The sequence below is a fragment of the Podarcis gaigeae genome (assembly GCF_964106915.1).
Source record: "Podarcis gaigeae genome assembly, chromosome: 3".
In the NCBI taxonomy this organism is placed as follows: domain Eukaryota; kingdom Metazoa; phylum Chordata; class Lepidosauria; order Squamata; family Lacertidae; genus Podarcis; species Podarcis gaigeae.
The window spans coordinates 2,786,302-2,802,919 of NC_139680.1; the positions used below are offsets into that span (position 1 = coordinate 2,786,302).

General features: G+C 40.1%; 2 protein-coding genes across 10 annotated transcripts in view; one reads left to right on the forward strand and one right to left on the reverse strand.

Annotated features, from left to right (window-relative positions):
- Positions 1-10,053, forward strand: part of VPS54 (VPS54 subunit of GARP complex) — a 52,811-nt gene extending 42,758 nt beyond the window's left edge. For 5 of the 6 annotated variants that reach the window (XM_083730137.1, XM_083730136.1, XM_083730139.1 and 2 more), the window contains exons 18-23: positions 510-597; positions 987-1,108; positions 4,626-4,706; positions 5,972-6,079; positions 8,046-8,140; positions 8,889-10,053. In XM_083730137.1, coding sequence (XP_083586263.1) covers positions 510-597; positions 987-1,108; positions 4,626-4,706; positions 5,972-6,079; positions 8,046-8,140; positions 8,889-8,994 — 600 coding nt within the window. In that variant the 3' untranslated portion in view covers positions 8,995-10,053. The remainder of the gene's footprint in view (positions 1-509; positions 598-986; positions 1,109-4,625; positions 4,707-5,971; positions 6,080-8,045; positions 8,141-8,888) is intronic. The other variant, XM_083730141.1, reaches the window with a different exon arrangement.
- An 80-nt stretch (positions 10,054-10,133) lies between these two features.
- The window catches only part of UGP2 (UDP-glucose pyrophosphorylase 2), a 32,499-nt gene continuing 26,014 nt past the window's right edge, over positions 10,134-16,618 (reverse strand). For all 4 annotated transcript variants that reach the window (XM_083730489.1, XM_083730488.1, XM_083730490.1 and 1 more), the window contains exons 8-10: positions 15,820-16,062; positions 12,769-12,873; positions 10,134-11,054 (exon numbers count right to left, since the gene is read on the reverse strand). In XM_083730489.1, coding sequence (XP_083586615.1) covers positions 10,947-11,054; positions 12,769-12,873; positions 15,820-16,062 — 456 coding nt within the window. In that variant the 3' untranslated portion in view covers positions 10,134-10,946. The remainder of the gene's footprint in view (positions 11,055-12,768; positions 12,874-15,819; positions 16,063-16,618) is intronic.

Here is a 16,618-nt window from a genome sequence, read left to right on the forward strand (position 1 = left end):
GTACTGTGGCATTGCATGTCTCAGAAAAACTAAGAGCTTGGTAATTGTTGTCTTAAAGAAAGCGAGAATCATAAATGTTGGAAGGGATCCCAGAGTTCATCTAGTCCCCACCCCACCACCCTGTACGATACAGATTCTGAACTAAGAATGTTAGAACAGCAGGAGGCAGTTCATGCAAAGAGGCTTTTCAAGCTCACGTCTCTCCTCCACACTCATAGAACCCTCTCCAGAGGCTCTGGGGGACGTAGTCCAGCTGGGTCAGACTAAAGCACTTTCCAGTCAAGCAGCAACCTGTTTTTCACCATGTCCTCTTCTCTCCCACTCTTCCCCCCCCCCCCAGCAACTGGTGTTTGGAGACATGCTACCTCAGATGCTGAGATGGTGTACAGCTATCATAACTTGTAGCCTTATCTTCCATGAATTTGTCTATAAGAACATGAGATAACTGCAACATGACTCCCAGTTCCCATCAGCCACTGTGTTACTGTTTACCTTCCTCTCTTTCTCAGTATTTCAACTCAAGAAGTTGTCAGCTAGTGCTTGGAGCAGGCGCCCTGCAAGTGGTGGGCTTGAAAACAATAACTACAAAAAATTTAGGTATGGATTTGGCTTAAACTTTCATGTAAATTCCCTTTTCAATTTTCTAAAGAAACTTCGAGTAAGCAGCTTTTCCAGAACATATTTTTGTGGTTGTAATGTGGTTGTATTGCAAATTCTTTTATGGGCAGTACGTGAAGGAGCTAGCATGTAATAGATATTTTAAAATTCAGTTCATGAAAAAGAGCTGCCTTCTGATTAACTTTTGTGTACTGGCACAGTAAGCCTTAGGAACATGCTGTTGGTGAATTTCTAAAATAAAAGTAGTATTTCCTCATGCAGAATGCTGTGCATATTTTCTTTATTGCAGTTTGCATAGGAAAAGATCTCATAGTATAGTAATAGCTCTTCTGTGTTGTTTTGTTCTGTTTTCTTCTCTGTCTTCACAGCCCTCTCATCACGCTGCCTACAGCTCATAGTGCACTACATTCCTGTTATCAGAGCTCACTTTGAAGCTCGCCTGCAACCCAAACAGTTCAGCATGCTTAGGCATTTTGACCACATTACCAAGGTATTTTTCTAATAATTTTCTGGATTGAAATACCTTGTTACTATTGTTGTTGTTATTAGGTAAGAAAAACCTGCATGCATTTTACATTCCCTGCATGGGCAGTCGTTTTGGTGGTTCCAACCTAGAGGTGTGCATTACTATGGTTGCATAGTAATAACCTCAGTGCAGTGTGAATGTCCATTTGCTCATCTGCCTTTGTTCGTTGACAGTGCTGGGAATAGATGCTATAGGATCTCATAAACCTTTTCCTTTTCTTCTGAATAAGTTCACATCCATAATACCAATTCCGGCAGCTGCCAACAGATTCCCTATGTGCTGCAGTCCCACCTGCTCTTGCTTCCTTTCTCTAAACTCCCATCTTCCATACTCCATTGTACATGAGAGAAAAAACTGTCTTTTAAGCATCTAGAACAGTGGTTCCCAATTAGGGGCCCGGGGACCCCTGGGGGTCTGCGGAACACACTCAGGGGTCCATGGCACCGTCCCCTGCCAGGGACTTGCTTATCTTGTAAACTGCACAGTGAAGGCCTTCCAGGGGTCATCCTCCTTGCTGGCAGGGGGAAAACTTGTGAAAGAGTTGGGGGGTGGCAAGTAAACTGGGATTGGGCAAAAACCTCTGACACAGTTTCATAGAGCTCTTGTGACTGGAGGGGAGGGGGGAAGAGAGTGCAAACAGCTCACATGCTTATCATTTTTTAAAAATGTAAGGGATCCCTCCCCCCTTGCTCTTTACTTTTTCACTGAAAAGAACTTCTAATTGCTTTCAACAGCTATCAAGTTTAGAGGACTCTCCCACTGCTTGTAGTACGGTTTTCAGTTAATCTTGCCTTATGAGTTTGGGTTTCATGTCTCATCTTGGAAGTCCAACAGGGGAAATAGGGAAGCAAATTGCCACTGTGATTATCACAGCAGCTCAATCTCTGATGATTTAGTTTAGTACTACGGCTGGGCAATCCTTTCTTTTCAACATTGTGATATATCAGTAGCTAACAGAGCTTAGGACTTGCCGATCAGAAGGTCAGCGGTTCAAATCCCCGCGACGGGGTGAGCTCCCGTTGCTTGGTCCCTGTTCCTGCCAACCTAACAGTTTGAAAGCACGTCAAAGTGCAAGTAGATAAATAGCTACCGCTCCGACGCTCTGTGCGCTGTTCTGGTTCTCCAGAAGCTGCTTAGTCCTACTGGCCACATGACCCGGAAGCTGTACGCCGGCTCCCTTGGCCAATAAAGCGAGATGAGCACCGCAACCCCAAAGTCGGCCACGACTGGACCTAATGGTCAGGGGTCTCTTTACCTTTACCTTAAATACCGGTAGATGCTGATATATTACTATGACTGGAATTTATCTTGGCTGCTTCTTCCCACCTTAGGGAAGTAAGAAGCAGCTGAGAAACATGGCCAACCCCTACACAGTGAGCAAGTTCCGATGCCTCTCGGGCTTATGTTTGATCCGAGGAGCATTGGGGCTTTGCTGAAATGCTCAGCTGGGGGTGGAAGAGGCCTCTCATCCCCCAACTGAATGAGCCAGAGGGGGGGCTGGAAGCTCCGTTAACTGCACGGCTGAGGGGAGCGGCAACCGTGCACCCTTCAGTGGAGCAGTTTCATTGAGCCCCCACCCTGCCTCCAGCTCATGTGAGCCCGGGGCAAATCAGAGGCTCCGTAAAACTCCTTGGCTGAGGCAAGGGCAGCCGCGTGCTCCTCCGCCGAGCAGTTTAAAGAAGTGGAGGGAGGAACAGGCTGTCTTGTGCCTCGCCAATGCAACTTGTTTCTCCCTCTGTCGGTGTGATGGCAGAGTGGGATGGTGGCTTCACTCAGTGGTAGATCGCTGGTGAAACTACTGCAGCTCCCGGGTCCCTCTGCTGCCAGCGCCAGCTGGAGGGAGCCAAGAGCAGTGGTGGTTTCCCTTGTGATACACAGCTGAGTGAAGTGGTCATCACAGTCTGTGCCTCATGCCAGTCCTGGGCAATGGCAGTACATCACCCAGGCCCATTTAGTGCAAAAGGCAGCCTGTGTGGATGTTGTTTTCTTGTTTTCTGTGGGAAGCTATGTAGCTATATTTGGGTGGGGGGAGGAAACAGATGTATGGCAGAATCCTAATAAATTAAAAAGTTGATTGTTCCTATTGGGTAATCAAGGGACGCAGGTGGCGCTGTGGGTTAAAGCCTCAGCGCCTAGGGCTTGCCGATCGAAAGGTCGGCGGTTCGAATCCCTGCGGCGGGGTGCGCTCCTGCTGCTCGGTCCCAGCGCCTGCCAACCTAGCAGTTCGAAAGCACCTCCGGGTGCAAGTAGATAAATAGGGACCGCTTACCAGCGGGAAGGTAAACGGCGTTTCCGTGTGCGGCTCTGGCTCGCCAGAGCAGCGATGTCACGCTGGCCACGTGACCCAGAAGTGTCTCCGGACAGCGCTGGCCCCTGGCCTCTTGAGTGAGATGGGCGCACAACCCCAGAGTCTGGCAAGACTGGCCCGTACGGGCAGGGGTACCTTTACCTTTTACCTATTGGGTAATCAGCAAGAATACAAACCTTACTCCAAGTAAGTACTGTACTTAACTCTTTGAGCCAGGGATGAAAGTTGAGCACAGGAGGACTAAATAACAGTAATAAATGTCTACTACTACTACTACTACTACTACTGCCAACATTCCAGCTGTTTTCCACTCAGTTTCCCCCAATACCTTATCAAGCCCTGGCCAAGCCTTCACCTATGTCTTTAAGGTGCAAGATCCCTTAGTTAGCAGAACCATATGCTGCAAAATTTTGCTAAGATGTACCATTTCAGATTAGAAGTAAGGAATAGCATGTTTGAACACTCTCTCATACAAAAAGCCTTCTGCATAAAGAACACTTGCAAGTTAGGGACACAATTCCTTTTTAAAAATTCAGTTGTAGTGGGGACACGTTTTTCCTGCTGTCTAGTGATAAGCAGTTTTTGGTAATATCACAAATTTTACCTAAAATCCTTTAGTAAAGCTAAAATCCCCTAGGCTACCCCACATTTTCCTCAAATAATTGCTTTGCACAGGTAACTACCACAGAGTTATCAAAATTTTCCTAAGTAGGAGTCTGTGGCTTGGCTTTAGAAAAATAGGGGGTCCTCAGTAATTAGCTAATTGTGAACCACTGATCTAGAAGGATTGGGGAAGACAAAGTCTTGTTTCATTTGCATGGAGATTTGGATAAGATAAGAAACTGTAATGGGCTTGAGAGAGATGTAATTTCTTCCATACAGAAGGGAAAACATTTCTTTTCCTCACTTTCATACTGTTGCACAAGTCAGGGAAATCTCTTGACTTTTCCCAAAACTCCCAACTGCCACAGGTAGTGAGGACAAATGTAGACTAGACTAATTGGTCGGCCGGCATTTGTGGGTGCCTTACAAGTATAAGTATTACTGATTAAAAATGTAGCAGCAGCAGCAAATGCATTGTAGTCATCTTTGTTTTTCTTCATGCCTTCTGGATAGGCTCTTTAGGACAGACTCTTGCATAAATATAAATAATAAATATTATATTCTTTTCAGGATTATCATGACCACATAGCTGAAATTTCAGCAAAGCTCGTAGCCATAATGGATAGCTTATTTGACAAGCTGCTCTCTAAGGTAAATATTTGTGGATAGAATCATGCTTCTTAACAAAGGTTTAAGTTCTTCAGCTCCTATAGAATACTCAGTGGGTACATGGACAATACTTTCCTTGTTCAGTGCTTATTGTTTCTTAGCAGTTCAGTATGCTTAGGTATTTTGACTACGTTAGCAAGGTATTTTTCTAATAATTTTCCGGTTTGAAATGTCTTATTTTTAGTATTGTTATTCGTAGCAGAGAATTATAGAGGATACCTCCAAGTTTTATCAGATAATTTCTCTAAGACGTCCCTTGCGCAGTATTTTCCTAACTTGTTGCATTAGTAGTTCAATGGCAAATAAAAGAATAAATGTCCAGATATGGACCCCAAACTCATAAGGCAAGGTCAGGTGTGCCTCCCTTATACATGAAGTATCACATTCTTAAAAAAAGAAACCAGTTCCACTCCAAACCCAGACTCTGTGTGTGCAGAGGTGTACATGTGAGGTTCCCCATGCAAACAGCCCCTCCCATTGCATGATGAGCTATATTGTATGTACATAAAGTAACTATATTGTGCATATCTTTATTGTGCATCGTATTTGCATTTGCAGAAAACGTACATACTGTTCTCTGGGGCAGTCTTTCTTAACAGCTGGGAAATAAGATATTTTATGGTAGTTGTCTGATCAGAATTTTAGCACATTACAAATCATCTGTATAGCAAATCATAGTTGAGGATGAGAAACTGAACCAATCAGCGGAAAGATTATTACCCCTGATGAGACTAGGGTCTCAGGGTTGGATACATTAATTTAAGATACAATGTTAAAAATAGTTTAAAGCAATGTACTTGTGGTGAACCTGGCTCCAAAATCACAAAAATAGGGTGAAACTCTTAAGAAGATATTTATCAGGTGTCAAAGGCCAAGGTAAAGACGCCTGCCTTCAGCATTCACTGAAAACTATATGTTGAAGTTGCCAGACACAGCTTTGAGGAGAGAGTTCTACAAACTAGGGCCTACCACAGAGAATGCCTTCTCCTGGGCCACCACCCCAAGTTTCTGTGGACAGCAGAACTACCAAGCAGGCATCCCCTGCTGATCTGAACACCTGAGAGGGTCTGCAGGGAAGGGGGTGGTCCTTCAGATATTTGGGGCCTGAATCATTTGGGCTTAAAATGCTAACATAAGCACCTTAGATAGGGCCCAGAAATGAACTGGCAACCCATGAATTTCCAGTGTTTTTTAAAGTAGCAGCCAGAAAACAACTTTAGTGACACATTCCCTGTCTTTGTTAACAGTATGAGGTGAAAGCACCTGTTCCCTCCACCTGCTTCAGGAATATTTGTAAACAGATGGCAAAGATGCATGAAGCAATATATGACCTTCTTCCTGAGGAGCAAACACAGGTGAACCCCGTTGAGTGGTGTTTATTTCTGCTGTAGGAGTGTCACGTATGCTCCCAGTAGTTGAAGGGGCATCTGCAAATGAAGGCTACACTTGCTGATTGCTCTTACAAGGAGGATCACATCTCATGTTATTTAAGATCTTGGCTTAAAATGCTATGCATAAGTAAATTATTCCTTATTTTATGTAACACATAAATAGTAAATATCCAAAAAATAGAGATCAGTATTGGAATAGCTTTACCTCATTTGAAATATGGCTGCAAGTAAAGCCTTTAATTATGGAGTCTTTTAATAGCCTTGGGGAAATGGTCCACTAGGTATTTCTGTGTTGTCATGCTGGGTTGGTTCCCCCTAGCATTCAAAGTCAGGAATGTACTCAGCTCTTAGGAACTTGTAACTAACTTGTTCCCAGAAGCGACCTCATTCTTGTCTTTTGCCAGGTTAGAGAAGGAAGAAATTGTGGGAGATCTGCAGTCAACCCTAACAGTGCTAGTGAGTATAGAGTAGCATCAGTGATGGGAGAGATGTTCTTCTCTCCCTCTTTCTCATGTTGCACACCATGGAGGCAGACATGCCTCCACATAGCTCTCTGCCTCGTGTGTCTGAGGCTGCCTTTGCTGTATTTATCATCCCAAAAACAATTATCTTCATTTCTTAATGTTGCTACATGACTGTGACTTGATTAAGTAAAGCATTTTTAAACTAACTTCAGAGGGTGGTCTATTTCATTGAATGGGGTGGGGTAGAAGGGGACCAGTTGACTCAAGCAGCAGGAATGGAATTAAAAGGTTTAATAGCCCAATCCTATGCTTCTTTAATCTGCTTGATGCCAGATTTAAACTCCGCTACTGGGGCTCTTTATGCGCTAGTCCCGTGTTTTTAAAAACAGGCACCAGTCATTTCCCTATTGTTTGTAACCCCCCACACATGGGTCCTCTTACCAATACCCATCAGAAATTTACAGGATCCACACAAAGATGGAAGAGAGTTCCAGTTGCAACCAGTGCCCAGTGGTATTGGCTTGCCAGCGACCCAGGGTAGTCTGCTGCCATCTGTGGGAATAGTGACTGAGGTTGCTTCTGGAAATGGGCTAGTTAGAAGTTCCTGAGAGGCAAGTATATTCCTGCTCTCGAGTGCTAGAGGGAGCCAAACCCAACGGGTCTAGTATGGCAGGATGGGAGAAGTAGTGGACTCTTTTTATTTAAAACAAGTAACATATACTATTTAATTGCAGATATTGTCTCATTAATTTTACTTGTAAGTTTGTGTGTGCTTGGGCAAGGAGATTCCCATGAATCAGAAAATAAGTAAACCATTTCTTGGTACTTGTTTAAATATTATGGTCCCTACGTGAAAGCTACTGACAACCATATCTCCATGGCCACACCCCAAATAGGACTGTAGCATCTATAAGTAGCTTCACACCACCACTGTATATTATTAACCTTTGGCGCAGTCCATTCATGCAGAGTTGTTATGTGAGATGACATCATGAAAAAATATGCCATACTTAAGCATGGTTCCAGGGGAAAGTATGGAGAACTAGGGGATTGTGTTTTTTATAAAAACAAACAAAAATGCTGGAACCGTTATATATGAAGTGCTCATTATTTTCTGTGCTGGCGGAAGTGCACAGTGGCTCATAAATGCGAAGTTGGGTGAAACTGAGTACAACTCGCAACTTAAGTGCATTTAACTTGCACACATATGCTTGGCAATAAAATAAAAATAAGGGGGCAGAAAGGGGTCAGACATATGGGAAAAGAAGAGTTTGACAATCCTACCCACCACTGAACCCAGTGTGTTTTGACTATACACAATTTTGGCTTTACGCGCTAGCCCCAGAACATAACCTCGACATAAGTTGAGTCTTCTGTATTCTTCATAGTCACTCCTCAAGAAAACAAAACCTTTCACCTTCTTACTATATATTCTAAAAAGGAACATCTTCTATATTGTTCTCTAGATGTTGTTTTTAAGAATTAATGCAAGCTACAAACTTCACTTGAAGAGGCAATTGGCCCACTTAAATGTAGTCAATGACGGAGGACCTCAAAATGGGTATGTTACACAAGGTTTTTTATATAGGAGTTCAAGGGTAAGGCTGCTAAATACAGTTTATCTCCTTTAAGCATTTATTTGATACTGCTGGATGGCTGTGCACAGAAAAGGGCCTAACACTATGGGAAAGAACACATGTGTTGAGATACAGAATACAATAAACGTTTTGAGAAAGAGAATTCTAGCAAGAGAATATGGAATTTAATGGATGCATATTTGATGTAGTTATAGAAGTTATATTATTAAAGACAAAATATAGTATTTTGTGATTTTGAACATCACAGCTCTTCAGGAATTAAAAACAGTTTTACTACTACCTTACACTAATAGTAGATGGTGATATTTTCTAACTGTATTAACTATACAGGGTGGCCCAAAAGTAGGTATACAGTTGAATCAATGAAATTCATCACAACAGATTATTTGGGTACACATAGATGACACACAACAAAGTTGCAGTTAAATTTCAGGCTGGCAGTTAGAAATAATAGTGGAGTCAGATAAAAGGATTATTGTGAATGCTGATGGCAAACTTGAGTCAAGTACAAAGAAAATGGATTCTAAAGCAGTATACCTACTTTTGGGCCACCGTGTATTTGTGTTGAAATGCAACACAAATACAGTACAAAGCAAAATACATCAGGCTTAGCACACATGACCAAGTGCACAACACTTAGCTTGAAACAAGATCTAAAATTCTTGCCTATAGATCCAGCCCGTCTCCTCAATGTGTTTATTTCTGTTTCAGATTGGTTACAGCAGATGTAGCTTTTTACACTGGAAATCTCCAAGCTTTGAAAGGGCTTCAAACCCTAGACTTGAACATGGCTGAAATCTGGGAACAGAAGAGGTGATAGTCCAGCAGAGCAGAATTGCATCTTGGCATGGGATGGTTTCTTCTTTGTAGAAGATGAATTATTGGAACATAAAAGAAGAAGCTCCCTTGTGATGTGGTGAAAACCAGCTATGGGAATGACTTTGATAGTTCTTTTGCAAGAAAAGTGATCAGTTCTCTGTGCAATTTCTTCATTCTTTCTGGAACGAGGCTCAGGTTTCTTTGGACCAAATCCAAAAGAATATATAGCTGTAACACAGCTGTAGTTTTCTAGAGAGTGCTCTGTAAATCTTTATATTAAAAAGATGCTTTGCATTTCCTCTAGTGCAATGAAATTCACATGGTGTCTCACCTTTATTTAATGATGGTAGTTTGAAAATTCTTGCTGTTGAATTATAGAAAATGTTTTCAGTATAAAACTTTACTGTTAAATTATTTTTTTACAGATGTTTCTATAAAGTCTTATCTGCATAGATTTGGATTTGTTAGGGTGCATCCTGTTCCAAAGTATTTCTATAAATGATCTTCATACTCCCACCAGAAGATGACCTTTTAAATGTTTCCCAGCTCTTGAAAGTAAAGAGCCCTGCAACTTATTCTGAGTATAAGGGCATGTTAATAAGATAGCTTATCATAGCCAGTAAGCTTGTCAAACTATGGGGGGGAGTGTGTGTTAATTTTTTGAACACTTCTTTTAAGAACCCCTTCCATGGACTTCTAATTTGCCAACTTCCATGTAGTTTATTTACTTCCTTTCCCACCTGCCCACTCTATTTAAAATGTTAAGTGTAGTTCTGACTACACACTTAAGTGCAGCAGGAGATGAGGCATGACTAATTTATGAATACTTTTTCTAATGCTACCTTTCAGGCTGGTACCTGCCTCTCTTAAGTAATGAAGTGCCTGTGTATTTCACCTCACAGCATTTTTACCTAAACCCAGTGAGTGCCTACTCTTGTGATGATTATGTACAATGATAGTCTACCATGTTTGTGTGCCTGTGATTTCTTCAGACAGGCATGCCTATCTGTTAACATTAGCAGAAGTCGTTGTCAATCAAATAAAGTTGTAAAAATGAGCTGTTTAAGAGAGCAACTTCTTTAAGAATAGGATAAGCACAATGCCAGATTTTGTTAACAACAAAAAAGAAAATTCAGACAGGGGGCTTGATGTTATTTATTTCCATACCTTCCAGATGTGGAATTTGTTTCCACATTTGTAACAAGCAAAACATGATTTAATTCTAAGAACATAAAGTACACTGAGGTGGTGATATTTTCCCATATTTAGAAGTACGTTTAGGATTTCTTAAGAAGTAATAGCTAAAAAGTAGGAGAAGCTAGAAGATGAGGGGTGACAGTAAAGGAGTAACATTCTAAGGTGTCTCTTCTTTGGGTAAACAGAGAGCAATAACTCCAGCTTTAGAGAAGGATAAAAGTGAGGTAACTGAGCAATGCTATCGTTGCTGTGATGGTACTATAGCTTGAAGGTATTAACTGTAGGAAGGAAGACAATGTTAACAGTTAAGTACTAGACATTTCAAACAGCTTATGTGCCATATTAATAAATCATCTAAGTGTTTTATCATGGGTGCCATTTATGCTTTATAAGGTGGTTGCACTTAATAGTTAACAGCGTATTTCACAGCTTTTTCAGTTACAAGCCATTCAAAACTCATTGAACATCAGCATCTTAAAACATCTTACACAAGAGATGTCTGCCTTTTCTTAAGACAAACAATATTGCACTTTAGATTATATTAGCTGAATTATAGATTCATTTAAAGATCTGCATCTTAAATATTCTTTCAGTTAAGAAAGTACAGAAAAATTACTTAGAAATAATACTGTTGGTACAGTGAGTGGATAGCTAAGTATAGAGACCTTCTGTGTACAAATCTAATGCCTATGGGTTCTTCCACTTGTGAAACTAGGAAATATTACCCACATCTCTATTAGTTCACTTATTGGATCAATGATCAAGGATCCGAAGATTTCCAGAGACTATTTTGTTCTCCAATACAGCTCCTGGTGGGATATCTATCCTGTCACCATGGTTTGCAATGATGATGACGGTTCCCTACATAATAAAAGAAAAAGGGGAAAAAATTCAGAGACTTTTTTTTTATTAAGGAAGAGTGTTCTGCTTGGACTTGAACTCTTTAATTAGATTTTCTTAACTCAGCTTTGGGTAACTGTTTTGAATTAATTCTAATACATTTCATACAGTGATTCATGCCAAACTTGTATGGCTGGTATAAAATAAATACATCGTATATATTTAGCTACAGAAATTTGTAAAACTTAAGTTTACATACATTATGCAACTTAGTCATTTAGTATTAGTCACTTAGTATTTAATAACTCTGCATACAAATAATTTCAGGCCCATTTCTTTTGAAGACCAGCAAAGCGGTACCGAAGGTATTTCTATTTTATCACTCCAAGCAGTAAATAAGGATAAATTCCACCATATTAATCGATGAGATATATCAATCCTTGTGTACAGCTCTGGGCACACCTCAAAAAGGTACAGAAAGGCAACTTCCAGTTCAACCCTATCCCTTTTACTGAGAAGTCTCATTAGTCAATGGGACTTTACTTCCCACTATGTGGATATAGGTAGTGTTAACAAAAATCAAAGGCTTGGAGGAATGCCTAAAGTACTTGTGCTTTTTTTTGTTTGAAGACGACTTTGGGAGATAAAAATTATGAATGACTACAGATCACAAACAGAAACACATAAACAGAGATGTAAAATATGCTAGAACTTAGACGTTGGCAGCAAGTTCAGGACTGACAAGGAAAGGCTTCAAATAATGCACAATTAATTTTTGAAATCAAAACTGATTAAAAGCTCACAGTGTTAACTCAGGTCAGTTCACCTGAGGTCAAACTGAGAAGGTATCAAGACTATTAAGCAATGGCAACCTAATGAAATGTCCATGTTTCAAGGCAGTATATGTGACACCTTGCAATTAGCAATCAAAACCTTTAAAAAACTAAATATTCGGTTCCTGGCATGGGACACTTTTGCCCCTAGCTGTGGTTCCAGTCCAGATAGAAAGCCATCCACAGTGGTACCTCGGGTTACATACGCTTCAGGTTACACACTCCGCTAACCTAGAAATAGTGCTTCAGGTTAAGAACTTTGCTTCAGGATAAGAACAGAAATTGGGCTCCGGTGGCACGGCGGCAGCAGGAGACCCCATTAGCTAAAGTGGTGCTTCAGGTTAAGAACAGTTTCAGGTAAAGTACGGACCTCCAGAACAAATTAAGTACTTAACCCGAGGTACCACTGTACATAGGAAGAAAAGCTTCTGTTACCACCAATGGGAGCTTTTCTTCCAGTGCCAATAGCAGGCATGAGAGACACAATCTGAAATGAGACCACAGCTGGGGCATATGGTCAAAGCCCCCCATGCCCGAGTCCCAGTCCAGATCAGGCCACTTTTACAACTTTTAAAAAGCCATCCACACTATTTCTAATTAAATGAGTGGTCCCTGGTTGAGTTTGGCCATTAGAGATGCCACATGTCATTTCTCTTACAGAGATTTATCACTATATTTTCAGATGTAGTGTGATTCTTATTTTGGGTACACACACTGGGAAACAAATGGTTTTCAATAAATTTCTCGAAGGCAAATATATACTTTCACATATTTCATGTTCTACATCCAATGAAAAGATGAATATTTGTATATTTAATCTTAAGGGAGGTTGACAGATCAACAATTTCTACATGTTATCAAAACACAAAGGCAATTTGTATACAGAAAATTGTATGACCTACCTTTAATGCAACATTTTTGCCAAATGTGACATCGCCTGAAACAGTCAGATGATCCAGTTCTAGCATATCTGGTATACTTTCAAACCTCTTCAGGTAATCTTGAACCTTTTCAAAAAGTAGACATTAAAGAATGATGCCTCATGTGTCATCATGAAAGATTTGTCTGGGAATTATTTGAAATATAAACAACTACATGGCCTACCTAGAACTATGCTTATTTAGTTGTTTATCATAGAATTTTATAACTTTCTTTTTTCCCCTCGCCCCTTTAACTAAAGACAATTATTATTTTCCTATAGTTTCATGCAAAATGGAAGTGATTAATGGACAGGGAATTGCAGTCATGGGGGCAGCAGTCCTTTTCTAAATTCATCTAAGTTTAAAGGTTTCTGGTAGGCATCATTGTTATCCCTCTGGAAATAAAGGTAGGCTACTCATAGGCTTTAAGAGATGATTACTTGAAAAAGCTGGGGATGCAATGTTCACACCCAGGATAGAGCAAATGGGAGCTTGCTCATGCCAATTTGATGGATCAACACACCTGACTTGGATCTGGGTTAAGAATGGAAAACTGAACTCGACAAAAGAGATTGTGTAAGCATCCACTATCAAATATGCCATTGTCATGGGAGAATATTTATAAGAGTTCTGACGACAAAAGCAGTTTAAAAATAATGTGAAAACAAGGCACATCAACCTGCTTCAATTTGCCCTTGAATACCTACCATAGTAGGTTTTCTGGTCAAATGCTGATGTGAAGGAAGTCAAGAATATCAGCTGTTGCCCGAGGGATTTTCTAGTAAGGGTCGAGATTTTCCAGTTTCAAGATTTTCAAACAAATCCACAAACCAATTGAACTGTGCCACTTTCATTTAAGTACATCTAGTTCTGCTGAAGTAAACTGAGCCTAGTATTCCCAATTTGAGCTACTCTGCCAGCAACAGTGGTAAAGACATCAGATAACACAGAGCTACTCTACGGCACGCCATCTAGAGAAGGCAGATCTGGCTAAAACAAACCACACAGCTTAGATAAAAAGAATGGCTTTTTAAATCAAACCTCTCAGTTAGAAATAGACTTAACACATTTTCTTTGTTTCCTATTATCTAAGATATATAAGCTTCTTTTGGGGTGGGAAACAAAGGACGAACAGGTGAAACCAGTGATGATACACTGGGCAAGGGATTTTAGTTATAATACAGAAATGGAAGCATGGGAAAGGTTATGAAATATGGATTTGAAATTTACAGCTTGTTATACATTGAAAGAAAATTATATGAAAATGATGTACAGATAGTACTTAACACCCAGTAAATCAGCAAGAATGTATAATTCAAAATTAGACACATGCTGGAAATGTAAATAGGAAAAGGGCACATTCTATCATAGATGGTGGTCTTGTAAGATAGTATAAGACTTCTGGGAAATTATTTATAATGAACTGAAAAAAATGTTGAAGGTAACTTCTATTAAAAAACCAGAAGCCTTTCTTTAAGGGATACTAGGGCAGGATATACTGAAAGACCAAGCAAAATGGCTTATGTATGCAACCACAGCCGCTAGGATGCTCTTTGCAGAGAGATGGAAAGAGGACACTGTCCCAACAAAGGAAGAATGGCAAGCAAAGTTAAATAAAGAATGGCAAAATTTACGGGAAGAGTAAGAAATCAAGAAGAAAGAATGGGGGAGATATGTGGATCATCTTAAAAAATATTGTAAACAAGCACACCAGCAGGAGTAATTTAAAATCAAGCAATTAAAAGGTGACTTTGGAAGAAATATAGAGAGAAACAAGGAATTAAGGAGGAGGAGATGCAGTTTTGAAAATGTTTTTACAAGAAACCAAGGAAGGGGAAGAAGGAAGTCAAAACAGGTAGGTATGTAAATGTAATTGATTATTATTATTGTTAAATTGAAAAATGAAAATAATTTAAAAATAAAACAAAACCATACAGCTTGGTCCACCACTACAAGCAAAGATGGTCAATGTTTTACTGCCAAGCTATAAACAATTAAAAGGAGCTATTCTACAAGCTAGAGTGTGCCTCGCCCTAGGCAAATAATAAGTCGTCTCCTGGCACTAAAAAACCATCCAGTTAGGCATCAGATAAGCATGTATGTGAAGAGGATATGCCACACACAAATGCAAGTCACCACCATCAAGAAGGTCCTCTCTTCATCTGAGATTAAAGGACCTATTGGTAGCAGTGGGCTCACTGGGGGGGATAGAAGGGTTCAAGCAAGCAATGGTAGATACTAGTTGTTCGGGTTGCCATCCACCAAGCCATTTAGTGCTTTATAAGTAATACCTAACACTTTCAACTGTACCTGAAAACAGACATGCAAAACTGTGCCTATTTAAATACTGATAAGATATACTCTATACAGTTGGTCACAATTAGTAACTTAGCAGCTGTGTTTTGCAATAAATTGGAATTGCTGGGAAATATTCAAAAGGCAGTTCTCTATAAAACAAATACTAGCAACCCATTCTAGAAGCGATCAGAGCATGGATAATTGTCCCGGGCTCTCTCTGGGAGGAATCTCAGCTGTGCTTCATTCTTAGCTGGTGAAAGGCACTGCATGCCACAGATGCCGCTTGGACCTCTAGTGATGATGATGGATCTATCAGGACTCCCAGACTCTAGAATTAGTCCTTTTGGGGATTGAAGCACTATCCAGAAACCATCTTGCTGACCCACCTACCAATGGAATCTGTCTTATTTAGATTGAACTCCAAGTTTCTGTGTCTCATCCAATCCATTACTGATCCCAAACACTAATTCACTAAGTCTTACTGAATTCAGTAATTCAGTAAGTCTACTGGTTAACCTGACTCCAGTGAAATAGAGTAGAATTGATTGTCATTAGCATAGTGAAGGCACCTCACTCCAAATTTCCAGTTCATTCAATTTACTCTTAGGGCAGCATTCAGGAACGCAACTAGATTGGCTTCTATGTGAAGCCATGTGAAGGAGCTTGATAAAACTGTTTACCCATCATCTGCATTTAACATTTTTCTTGTTCCTCTCATTTAAGAGCTGTGCTTACCTTTGTGAAAGAGCTTCCCAGTTTGACCAGTGGCACAGTAGGGAATTCCCTTTTCTCACTCATTGTTAAAGATCCAGCATTAAGGCTATATAGATTGGACATCACAAGTAGAAGATCAGACGTGGTCTTGACAGGCAGAAACCTGCTACGGGGTACATTTATTCCCAGAGAATTCTCAAAACTTTTAATGGCAGCACCAACAGCAGTCTCCAGTTGAATAACATTTAAACCACCATCTAATGTCTGGAAGAAAAAGCTTCATCAGTTAAGTAACTGTTCAAGAACGTTAACTGAATTGGTAACAATGATGATGATGATTAAAATTTCTGTTATTTCTTTAAATATCACAGAGTGGTTTACAATATAAAACACAAAAACACATACCACAGCAACAGACAAAAACAATACCCCCCCCCAATTTACAAAGCCAGGCTGTTTAATTAGCCAAAGTCCTGGGAGAAGCTTTCACCTGGCTCCTAAAGATATATAACTAATAGTCGCTCCATCCAAAAAGTATAAATAAGGGGAGGAAGAGATCCCTAGCACTTCATTCTAATACCTCTTGTTAAGGTTTATTTGGTCCCCTAAATAGCCTGACGTGAAAGGGAGGACCTTTAAGGACTTGGCTGGTAATAAAAAGCATAATCCCTTTTAATTTGTGTACTGCCTTTCTATACTGTGGTTTACAAGCTGAAGGAACAACAAAATATACAACAAAGTTTACACATCTTATAACAATACAATACAAATAAGTCACAATAACAATATAAGTTAGTCCATTTATTTATTTACAATAATT